The sequence below is a fragment of the Plasmodium gallinaceum genome, assembly GCF_900005855.1.
Source record: "Plasmodium gallinaceum strain 8A genome assembly, contig: PGAL8A_v1_76, whole genome shotgun sequence".
Taxonomy (NCBI): Eukaryota; Apicomplexa; class Aconoidasida; order Haemosporida; family Plasmodiidae; genus Plasmodium; species Plasmodium gallinaceum.
The window spans coordinates 1,130,471-1,143,554 of record NW_021628238.1 but is presented as its reverse complement, the minus strand read 5'-3'; the positions used below and the strand labels follow the sequence as shown (position 1 = coordinate 1,143,554).

Genomic DNA, 13,084 nt, shown 5'->3' with positions numbered 1-13,084 from the left:
AAAAAAAAAAAAAAAAAAAAAAAAAAATGATAGAATAATATAATATATTTTGATATTTTTAAAAATTTTTTTAACATTTATTGTTTTTTTTTTTTTTTTTTTTTCTAATTAAAGTTTTATTGACTTTCTTCACTTTTTATGGATGAAAATAAATCTTGTTCATTCCAATTTTCTATTCCTCATTTTTCTGTCAATTTTTTATTTGAGAAAGATCAATATGATTTTTATAAAATTAAATATAAAGAAAATATAAAAGATGATTCAAATATAGAACAAGGAAATATTTTAAATGAAACTAATTGCTCTTCTGAAAGTGAAAATGAAAAATTATTTATGAAATATCTTAAAAATATTGTAAGAAAAGGAAATAGTGTAATTAATATTTCTGAAAATGAATTAAATGAGGAGGAAAATGATTTAAATGAAGATACATATTATTTAAATTATACAAGTGAAAAGCATAAAGAAAAAGAAAATTTACCTACAGTTAATAAAATAGAAAACATAGAAAATGAAACAATAAAAAAAGATATACATTTATTTGAAAAATATCCAGATATTTCTATAAAAGATGAACTGAAAAACGAATGGATTTATCACAAAGTGGCAACAAATTTTAATGTTATAAAAGTTAACTTAAAAGATTTTAAAAAAGAATGTGATAAAATAAAGGAAAGATTAAAAATAAATTATTATAAAACAGAAAAAGAATTTCATGAAAAAAAAGAATTAGAAAAAAGTGACAAAAATGAAGAATATTTAGAAATAGAAAAAGTTGGCGCTAAAAGTAACTATATAAATATTGAAAAAAAAAGAAAAAAGAAAAATAAAAATAAAAGTGAATCAAAAAAAAGAAAAAAAGATGAATATGAAAAAATAAAGATAAACTTTTACAACTATTTGATAAAAATTTTATTGTCAGGAATTAGAACACCCAATGTAGATGAAATAATAAATCATATAGTTTATTATAACTGCAACAATTGGCAGCAAAAAATTGATTTAAATATACTAAAAAAAGTTGCAGATGACTCTAAGAAAACAAAAGTATTAAATAGGACAAAATGTTTTTTAGATTGGTTACCAAAAACCGAAGATAATACATTTAGTAAATATCAAATTGTATCAAAATTGAAAAATAAAACATTATCAAAAACATTTAAACTGGTATGTGATTTTAATAATTCTATTTTAAAGGCTTTATATATAAATCAAAACTTAATTAATTCATTTTATACTGAAAAAAAATATCAACTTTATACAAGTTCTTTAAGAAATTTATCATCTAATGATATTTTTGTTATTTCTGTTTCATTTTATCACCCAATTAGAGGAATAAAAATAGCTGAATATGAAATTTTGTCTAACCAAACATTGGCTAATTTAACTGATGTTTTTTTTTGTTTTGATTCATCTAATTATGGTTTACCAAAATTTGAAGGATCTGTTTATTTTATTGATGGAATTCTTTATCCAGATTTGAGAAGTGAAAATGCTTTAGATTATTCTAAATGTATACTAGATTTTTATATTAAAAAAAAAGATACCAACTTTATTCGTTATCCTTATAAAATAAATCAAGATAAAGCAATTCTTAATGAAATAGAAATTCCTTTATTTCAAAAGTGTTGCTTTTTACATCAAGGAAATTGTGAACATAGAATTGTTTTTAACAATATTAGACAATATAATAGTTTTAGGGATAAAGAGTTTTCAAAATATCCCCTTAGAATATTTAAACCTAATACATCAACAAGATATTGTATGTGTTGCCATAAAAATATTGCTGAAAAAATTGTGTTAGATTGTTATTTATTAAAGGAAAATCCATCATATATATGTAACAATTGTTTTAGTTTATTTCTGCTAGATACAAATAATAAACCAATTGACAACTTTATGAAATATTTTGATTACATTAATGATATTTAATCATATATATATATATATATATATATATATATATATATATATATATATATATATATATATATATATATATATATAAAATTTGTAAATAATTTTTTAATTTTAAAAAGAGTATTATATATATTATTTCTAAATAATTTTTGTGCATTAAAAAATATTTAAAAATAATTTATTTTCTTTAAAAATATTTTCTCCTTTTTAAGAAGCTTCATTAAATGCTATGCAACCTATTTTTTTAAAATACTTTCTTATTCTCAATAAAATTTATCTTTTTTAAATAAATTAAATTATTAAAAAATTATAAAGTACATTTATAATAAAATGTATCATTTTTAAAATTATAATTTTTCTCTTCTATTTTAAAAAAAAAATCTTAAAAATACTCTTTTTTATTTTTACGTTTGAAAATATAAATATATAAAAAAAAAAAGAATACTCATAATTTCAATACACAGAAAGGTTCTATTAATTTTTTTCATTTTATTTTTTATAGTTATAAAAAAGTTAATAAGATCTTATAAATTATGTTTTACTGTTAATTATTTCAAAATTAATATTTTTTTTATAAGTTATCTTTTAAAATATTATGAAAAAAAATTTTTTACCTATCCTATATTTTTTTTTTATTCATATATTATTTCTATATTTTTAAATTTATATTAAATATTTTTTTTAATATTTATATAATAATTTTTTTTTAAAATTTTTTATATAATTTTCTATATAAATTCTTTACAATTTTATTTTTTCTATTATTAGTATTTTTTTTTTTTTTTTTTAATGTAATATTTTTTATATTATAATTTATTATTTATAAAAATATATATATGTTTATTTATTTCATTTTTTATTTTTCCCTCTTTATTAAAATACATATTTTTTTTTTAAATTTTATCCCCTCATCTACCTTAAAATATATATGCGCACTTAAATATTTTTTTTTTAATAAAAAATTTTATTGTCGAATTCTTTTTAATTTTAAAAATTTTTTAATAAATTTTAGTATAGATTTATTTTTATAAAAAAAATTTGATTATTTTATTTTTTTTAAATTTAAATTTCATTAAGAAAAAAGGATTTAATTTAATATATGATAAAATATTTTTGAAAATAAAAGGAAAACCTTCACTTTTTTTTTTTAAATTTGAAGCATTATTATTAATTATTAAAAAATGGGGAAATTGTAAGTTTCATATTTTTTTATATTTAATTACTAAAATAAAAATAAAAAGCTTTTTGTTAATATATGTTTTTTTAACATTTTTATAATATAAAAATAAAATTAATATAAGTTTATACAAGTGTAATTATATATTTAATATTATTTTTTTATATATTTTTAATTTATTATTATTTTATTATGTCATTTATATATATATATATTTCGAAAATTCATATATATAAAAAGGAAATATATCTTTATATTCTTACAATATTCTTTTCTTATAAATTTATATAATGTATATATTAATGAATATATATTTATAAATATTCATATTTTTATTTGTATATAGATTAAAACCAGGAAAAGTTGTTATAATATTAAATGGTCGTAGAGCCGGAAAAAAGGCAGTTGTAATAAATACAATTGAAACACAAACAAGAGAAAGACCATACAGCTATTGCTTAGTAGCAGGAATAGAAAAACATCCATTAAGAGTTACAAAAAAAATGCCTAAAAGAAAAATAGTAAAAAGATCTAAAGTGAAAGCTTTTATTAAATATATCAATGTTAATCATATTCTTCCAACAAGGTAATTAAAATGTTTAATATATATATATATATATTAATTAATTATATAATTATATTGAAAAAAATATTCCTTGAATAAATAAAATTTATTTTATTATATTTTTATTCTTTAGGTATCAAGTGGCTAATGACTTTGATATTAAAAGTTTAGCTTCTGATGAAGTTTTAAAATCTAAAAATAAAAAGAAAGAAGTTAAAAAATTAGGAAAAATTTTTAGAGATAAGTAAGTGTTTATTTTTATATCATTTTTTTATTTTTATAAAACTATTTCAAATATTATTTACGTTTTGATTTTTGTATATATTTTATCATTATATATATATTTTAATTCTAAATTCTTTTTATTTTTTATATAGATTTTTAGAGCCAATTAATAAGAAAACAGGAGAAGTTTCTAAAGACATTTCATTTTTGCACAAAAAATTATACTTCTAAATCAATTTCGAACCATAATTTTTTCTAGTTCATATATGTTGTATATTTTCTTTTTTTATTATTTCCATATTTTATTTTTATTTCTATATATATAAAAAAAAAAAAGTTTTTAATAAAATTAAAATTTTTATAACGTGAACATTAAATAACTGTTAAATTAGAAAGCTACATTAAAGAAAAATAATAAATTTGCAAAATATTGAAATAAAAAGAGAAAAATGAAAAAAAAAAAAAAAAAAAAAAATAGCCATAAATAGTTAATGATAACAAAGATAAAAATTCATACTTGTATATCTATACAAATTTATAAATTAAGTAAAAATTTTGATCTGTTTTTCTTTTATTGATTTATAAGCATATGTAATAATAAGATATATATTACAAATTGGTTCTATTAGAAATCAGGAAAAAATTAAAAAATTTATTTTATGAAAGTTTAAAATTAGACACTATAAAAAAACAAAAAAACAAAAAAAAACTTTTTACAATGTATCAATTAAAAATAATCTCTAATTACATTAAATAATATATATATATATATATATATATATATATATATATATATATATATATATATATATATATATATATATTTATATATAAAATTTTTACATATAAAAAATAAAAAAAAAGTAATACAAAATTTTTTATTCGTATGTTAAATATATATATATATTATTTTTTAAGATGTATAATTTTTCAAATTTTAATAATTATTGAAAAAATTTATTGAAAAATATACCTTGTAATAATAATGGATAAGAAAAATATATATTTTTATTTTATGACATAATTTTTAATATTCTTTTTTGTTTAGATTCTTTCAATTTATTCTTGTTTATCTTTTATATAATTTAAAATGTAACATATTTTGTATATCTTTAATTATTAAAATTTTATTCTTATATGCAAATAATCTTATTTGTTTAGTACATTTTTTTTTATTTGAATTGTGTTACTTTTTATTAATTATTTTATTATTTTTTTGATATTTTATATAATTCTATTGTTCATTTAAGCAATATTTTTCAATAAATTCTGTGAACATTCTTGCTTCTCCTGGGCTATCCATCGCAAATGCAATGGCTTTAAGAGTACTAATTAAACGGATTCCTATAACTTTCGGAGATTTTAATAAATTTTTTTCTGACTCTAATAATGATTCGCAATTATTTCTATTAAGTATACAATTTATATCATTAAAATTTATAACTCGAACCTTATTATCTAATGATAGTTCAAAGCATTTTTCTTTTAAATAAATTTTTAAATGACACTGAATTTCATTACCATCTGGAAAAGCAACTTTAATTACATCTCCTTTTTCATATTTATCTATCCATCCCTCTAAAGTCCAATCACCATAATCTCCATATATTTCATTGTCACTTTTTATTATATCTATGTTTGATTTATTATTTTTTAAATCATGGATACAACATAAAGTATTTCCCATAATGAAAATAATTAAATATTCAAATGAAAATGAAGTAAAAAAATTAAGAAATAAAATGAAAAATAAAAAAAAAAAAAAAAAAAAAATAAAAAAAAATAATCCAAAAAAAAAAAAAAAAAAAAAAAAAAAAAAAAAAATATAAAAAAAAAAAATCCAAAAAAAAAAAAAAAAAAAAAGAAAAGAAAAAGAGTTTTATGATAGCATGAAAAAAAGAGTTATATAAAAAATTAAATGTAAAGAGACTTACAGCTAACTATAAATGTTATATACATAAGTTAAAAAAAAAATTATATATTAAAAGAGAACAAAAAAAAAAAAAAATGAATAAAAATTAAAAATGATCTATACATGTTAACATTACAACAGATTAAGTAAAAAACTTTTTTTTTTTCTCTTCTAGGAGATTAATTTATAATTGTATATGTATATAAGCACAATAGCAAAATTTGCATTAATGTGCGCAAAATGGTTGCGGAAGATAATAAAAAAAAAAAAAAAAAAAAAAAAAAAAAAAAAAAAAAAAAAAAAAAAAAAAAAAAAAAAAAAAAAACTTCAAATTAAGTAAAACGGAAAATTCAGTTTAATATATACATATTTGCACTAATTTTGCTTAGTGTTATACAAATAAAATTAAAGATTAAAAATACAAAATTCTGAAAAAATTTAATTTTTCAAGATTGTTGCAACTGAAAAGTCAAAAAAAAAAAAATATATATATATATATAAATATAATGTATGTAAAATAAAAAAAAAAAAATAAAATAATTTTTGAAATGCACCACGAATAAAATAAACTGTAATTCAAACTTTAACTAGAAAAAACAAATAGAAAATAATTTTTTAATTTTAAGTTTTATCTTATAATAAATTCTAATAAGATCTTTAAATTTTAATTTTTTTTGTTAAATTTCATATTTATGTAAAATATTTTATATTTCTCAAAAAAATACCTTCAAAATTTATAATGCATTAAATTATAAGAAAATGAAAAAAAACATATTTTTTCATAACATTACAGTACTTCAGTTTCATATATATAGTATTGATTTTAACCCATTTGTATTGTCATTAGTAATTATTTTCGCTGATACTTTTATGTATATTTTAAATAGTTTATCAAATTTTATTTATCTTGCATATTTACCTTTTGTGATTTTTCATCTTTTAAATATTATTAAAATCGATGTCTAAATTATTCCCAAATGTAAATTCTACACATTCGTATATTTAAAGATGCTTTTTGGTCATAATAGGCAAATGAAATTAAAAACTATAATAAAATAGATCCTCATAATATTTAATAAAATATGAAAATACATGTTTTAATTTGTATAAAATTTTATGGAAAATATTTGCATCATTTATTTTATTTTTATTTGAATATCAAAGGTAATAATAAAGTATTCCTTTAAACTAATAAAATAAAATTCTCAAAATCTTTATATTAAAATTTTTTATTAATTTATATATATAAAATCACTTTTTTATAATTTACTTGAAAAAATGTATTTTATAAATTATCATGTAAGATTATAATTTACAGAAAAAATATAACATAGATATATATATATATAAGATAATATTTCACCATTTAGATATTTAATAATTTTTTTATTTTAGAGTTTTTATTTTTTATTTTCTATTTTCTTATTTATACATTAAAATTTTATCAGTTTAATTGTTATTTCAAATTAAGAGTTTTTTTATAGGCTAACATGAAAAAAATTTTGTGATGCATTGAATTGTTATTTTTTTTTAAATTTAACATATTTTTTCGAAAAATTTTCATAATTTTTTGCAAGAGTAATATTTTTTCAGTAAAATCTCATTAGTGGTAAACTGTACAATAATAATATTCTGTTAATTTTTTATTATCTTTTGTTTTATAAAAAATTTTATTTGTGAAATATTTTTGTGACAACGCTAATAAAAGAGAAATGGAATAAAATTCAGCATAATTTTTCTTGTAAGTATATAATAAAGCAATATATAAGTTAATAAAAAAATTTCGTGAAATTTTATTATATATTCCTTAAATAATGTGATTTCATATGGTTAATGATCACACATTTAATTTTTTTAAATTTAATAATTTAAAATGAATTCTTTTTTATTTAAAATTTCTAAGCCCATTTGAAAAAAAAAAGAAATTAAAATCTATAATTTAATATTTGATGAACAAAAAAAAAAAAATTTTAAAATAAAACAAAAATCTTTTAATTTTTATAACAAAAATATATATATATATAACACTAATGAAAAATATCATATACATATAAAAGTATATTTTTTACAATAAAATAATATATAAAATTTGACACCAAGTTCTACTGTAGAACTTATTTTAAAAGTTATTTTCGATTTAAAGTTTAAATAAAAGAATTAATCATATTTTAAATATAAGACTAATTCATATTATAATACAAGTGAACACAATTATTTATATGAAATTTCAAATAAATTTCAATTCTTGCATTTTAATTTATTATAAATAATAATATTGAAAAATATAGTTTATATAATTTTTTTTTAATTTTAAAGTACCTAAAATTATACGGAATATTTAGCTACATTTGATTAAAATTAATAACAGCTTTATTACATTTTATTTATTTATTTATTTTTTTTTTTTTTTCTTTTGGTATATTAAATATCCTTAATAATATTTTAAAAATCAAATATTTTTTAATATAATTTTAGAGAAAATTAAGGAAAAAAAAAAGGCATAATTAGCGCTTCAATATATATATATATATATATATATATATAATTTAATAGAAATTCTTAATAAAATTAAGATATAAATTCATATGTTGAAATAGTATAATTATAGAATTAATTATATATTAATATCATATTAAAAAGAATAAATTAAAATGTACATGGTATATTAGAATTAAAAAAAAAAAGAATGTGTTAATTTTTTCATTTTAATACTTTGAAACTGTCTTAGTACTATAGATTTGGGTTTTATTTTTTTAAAATCATTTATATGTTTTGTTTAGGCCCATATTTTTTTAAATTCCTATAATTTATTATTTTTTAATTATATAACTCCTTAATTAGTATCTAATTTTTATGTGGTTCTGTATATTCACTTGTGTGAAATATCTAAGTTGTCAGAAAATTTCTTCTTGGATTGGTATAATAATGTAAAAAGATATAAATCTTTGGAAGTTTTAGATTTATCATATATTTTGGAATTCGTTGAACTGGATTTGATATCATTATATTTATTTGTTATTTTTGTTTTTTTATTTTTTTTATTTATGGCACTATTTAAATTTTTTTTTTTTTTTTCATCTTTTTTTTGATAGGTATTTTTTATTATCTCATTACCTTCACATTCATTTGAAGAAGTATTATTATTATTTTGTTTTGAGATATTTTTTTCCATCAATGTATCTTTTATTACATCTTCACATTTTATTTTATTATTACCAGTTTCAATTTCATCTATATTACTACTACTATTCACCTTTTCATTTGTCTTCTCTTGGTATAATTCTAACAATTCATTATTTCTTTTTTTTAATGTTTTACAATGTGTATGATAAAATATTTTTTTATTGTTATCAAAACTTTTGTCATTTTTCTGTATTTCTTTGAAATTAGTATTAGCTAACTTTAAAGCATTATTAATATTATTTTCTTCTGTACATGAAGTTATTGTTTTTTTTTTTAATTTATCTTTATTATTATTTTCCTCATTGTTACATAAGTTATTACTTTCTATATTATCATTTTTATTTTCATTATTATTAAATCCCTGATTGATCCTTTGTGTTTTTGAGATACCATTGCTTTTATAACTAATGGATGCTGTTGTAGATGTTCTAGATATTTCGTGATTCTCTAAATTATAGAAATGTATGTTTTTATTATTACAAGATGAGTAAAAACCGCCACTATTACTATTTTCTTTATTAAGAATGTTTCTATTGTCATTTATATGTGAATTAGAAATAGAAGAATTAGAAAAACAGTTTAAATTATCACAATAATAATTTGCTGCTTTATATTTCTCATGACTACATTTATTTATATTTTTATTTTTTATATTATCTATATCTTTATTTTCTCCCAAAACATTATTATTAATCCATCCCTCATTTTTAAAATAATTAAGACAATCATAAAACAATATTTGTGTATCTAAAATGATATCTAATGGTGTTATTTTCTTTTCTATTTTTTTAAAAATATAGCAACATTGACAAAACATTAATTGATATAGTTCTTCTCTATTCAATTTTTCAATTAGATTTTTAAAAAAGTAAAAATATTTATTATTATAAAGATTCCTATAATTTAAATTTAAAATATAATTTTCATATAAATTACGTATATCAAAATTATGAGTATCTTGGTTGCTTTTATTTAAAAAAAATTCATTTATTTTATCTAATTCCTTTTTATGAAATTTACAGAAATTATTATAAGGTATATTGTTATTTGCATTTCTATGTTCATTAATAAAACTATATGATAGATTCAAAAAATCTTTAGGTTCATTATAATTGCTACAATTTATATTTTTATTTTGAGTTATATATGAATCATACTCAATATTACTCGGAATAATATAATTTTTCAATTTTAAGTAATTATAATATTTATGAAGTATTTGTTTAATTTCATCATTATCTATATTATTATTATTATTATTATTATTATTATTATTATTATTATTATTATTATTATTATTATTATTATTATTACTATTGCTGCATAAATTTTTTTTATTTGTACCATTATTGATATTTGTATTAATTGATAAATTATGACAGTTCATTTTATTAAAATACATATTATCATCACCTGGTTTAATTTTACTTATATTGCTTAAAAAATCATTTCTATTAAATGAGTTATTATTCAAAAGAAAAAATGAATTATATATATCATTAAACTCATTCTTCTTATTGTAATTAATATTATTACTGAGAGAATTATCATAAAAAAAATTATCTTCTTTATGTATTTTTTCAAAATAACTATTCATACAACAAACTTTCTCTTTATTAAAATTGTGGAATTCTTCATTATGGTTAAAATTATTTAAATTTTTATTTTTATTTATTTCATTATTTTCAGTATTATAAGAGTTTGATAACTTTATATTATTTAATACATAGTTCCTCATATAAATATAATAATAAAAATTAAGTAACTTATCATTTATAATTGTGTTTGGTCTATTTAAAGAATTCAAGTAAAATTTTAAAGTTTCATAATTTTCTTTTAATTTTTTGGACAAATTACTTATATTAGGAATATTTTTTAGATAATCAATTTTATTTATATTATTATTATTTATATTTTCATATTCACCATAATTAGTTGTAATATAATTATTTATATATAAATTGTTATTACTTTCTTGACTCATATTATTTAATCCGTGATATTTGCATTTTTCTGTTTCTAGAGTAATTTTATTATTATGATTATGTATATTTTGAATGCTTTCATTTAACTTTGAAGTAGATTCTTTTTCATTTTTATAAGCACAAAATATACTTTCATTTAATTTTTCTTTTATTATATCCAAATGCTTATTTTTTTCATTAACTTCTATGTTTTTTATTTTATTTTTAATATTTTCATCATTTAAATTAGGATAGTTCTTTTCCATATATAAATTTTTAAAATCATTTATAATAGAAAGTGAATTATTTTCATTATGTTTATTCTTATTTTTTATGGTGCATAAATCTTGTTCATTTCTTGGAGATATTTTTTTGTTTAAAAAAAATTTACTATTTGCATATTCCTTCATATTATCATCCTCTTTACTATCATTGACATTAATTTTATTAGCTTTTATATATTTGTTCATTTTTCCATTGAAAATACTTTCATTATCATAATAACTTTCATCATTTGCATAATTGTTTAATTTAATTTCTTCCTTTTCTGTACACATTTTATTTCTACAATTATTTTCTTCTTCACAATTTTTATTATTATTTTGTTTTTCACGAGTATATCCTTTAGGGTTATTTGTATTTTTAAAAGAATGATTATTAACAGATTCAATAAAATTACTTAATACATTTTTATCTATGATATCTTTTACATTATATTTATTTCTATTCCCTCTCTCAATAAACATATTATTAGTAGTGCTCTCATTATTTATATTATATGTGTTTAAATTAATTTTATCTATTATTTCTTCATTTTCATCAAGGTTGCTATTATCATTATTACTATTATTATTGTGGTCATATTTAACCTTATTTATTTCTAATTGATCCTTGTATGTTAAATTTTTAACGTTTAATGTAGCTTCTTGAATGTTAGGATAATTTATTTTTTTTTCTTGTAAATCATTTTTTTTTTCATTTTTAATATTTTCTAAACATTTTTTTATATGCTTTTTATTACCATTAAATGTCTTTAAATTAGCACTATTTAAATTAAAATTTTCAGTAGAATTGTATGGAATATTCTGATTGTTGTGAAAAAAAAAAAAATCAAAATTATGTAAATCATTTAGAATTTTTTTAGATGATTTATAATGATTGCATCCATCCGGAGAATTATGCTTGCATGTTTCATTTTCTTCTGAATAATCACATGAGCAAGAATATATATTATTTTTTTTTGTAAAACTGTTCATATTTTCTAGATCTTTCAAATTGTTTTTTTCTCCACTATCTTTTAAAGTATTTTCTTCGATTATCTTAGTATTATTAGTAAAACAATTATCAGTTTTTGTATTATCCTTATAAAACTTGTCTATTTCTGTATTTTCTACTTTTTTATTTAAAATATTATTTTTAGAATTTTCTACAAGAGAACAAGTATTTTCTGAACATAATCCATCTTTACAAAAATAATTTGAATTATAGATATTTTCTTTAGAATCATTATCATTAATTCTTGATAACTTCTTTTTTTTATTACAACCTATGTAATTTTTTTCATTTGAGTAATTATTTGTATAATTATCCTCGGAAATTTTCTTTTTCTTATTTTGTTTATCTTTAGAAATTTGTTTATCTAAATTGTTTATATAAAATGAATCAAAATAGTTTTTATTATAATCAAATGCTTCCAAATTATTTATACTTTTTAATTCTTCTTTGAGATTTTCATAATTTATTGATTTAGTACGCATCATATTTTTAGTGTTTCTAATAATTTTGTTATCATTGTATAAAGGATCACAGTTTCCCTTACTAATAAAAAATAAATTTAGATACTTACTATTTAATTTTTCTTCTATCATTTTTTTTAAATATAAATTTGCATCTTAAATTACAAATTTACAACTATTTTATATATTATGTATATTAATATTTATTCTATTTATTATTTATTTTATTCTATTTATTATTTATTTTTTTTTATTTTTTTTTTTTTTACTTTAAATATATTTAATATCATTTGTATGAATATACTATATTTATTTCAATAATATTATAATAATAATATATTTGTAGATAAGCTGTTAAAACTAATAAAAAAAAGAATAAATTAATAAATAAATAATAAATAT

The 13,084-nt window shown here is 16.3% G+C and overlaps 4 protein-coding genes across 4 annotated transcripts; 2 read left to right on the top strand and 2 right to left on the bottom strand.

The window, feature by feature from the left end:
* Nucleotides 1-138: 138 nt before the first annotated feature.
* On the top strand, nt 139-1,932 carry PGAL8A_00220200 (snRNA-activating protein complex subunit 3, putative; the record flags this gene model as incomplete). The annotated part of the gene is made up of 1 exon (XM_028670915.1): nt 139-1,932. One exon carries the CDS (start codon nt 139-141, stop codon nt 1,930-1,932), a length of 1,794 nt encoding a protein of 597 aa, XP_028527620.1.
* A 1,169-nt stretch (nt 1,933-3,101) lies between these two features.
* RPL27 (60S ribosomal protein L27, putative) lies at nt 3,102-4,118 on the top strand (the record flags this gene model as incomplete). Its single annotated transcript, XM_028670914.1, has 4 exons — nt 3,102-3,112; nt 3,444-3,683; nt 3,796-3,906; nt 4,040-4,118. The coding sequence occupies 4 exons, from the start codon at nt 3,102-3,104 to the stop codon at nt 4,116-4,118; spliced, it is 441 nt and encodes a 146-aa protein (XP_028527619.1).
* Nucleotides 4,119-5,121: 1,003 nt separating this feature from the next.
* On the bottom strand, nt 5,122-5,574 carry ISP3 (inner membrane complex sub-compartment protein 3, putative; the record flags this gene model as incomplete). Its single annotated transcript, XM_028670913.1, has 1 exon — nt 5,122-5,574. One exon carries the CDS (start codon nt 5,572-5,574, stop codon nt 5,122-5,124), a length of 453 nt encoding a protein of 150 aa, XP_028527618.1.
* A 3,094-nt stretch (nt 5,575-8,668) lies between these two features.
* Nucleotides 8,669-12,814, bottom strand: PGAL8A_00219900 (conserved Plasmodium protein, unknown function; the record flags this gene model as incomplete). Its single annotated transcript, XM_028670912.1, has 1 exon — nt 8,669-12,814. One exon carries the CDS (start codon nt 12,812-12,814, stop codon nt 8,669-8,671), a length of 4,146 nt encoding a protein of 1,381 aa, XP_028527617.1.
* Nucleotides 12,815-13,084: the final 270 nt, after the last annotated feature.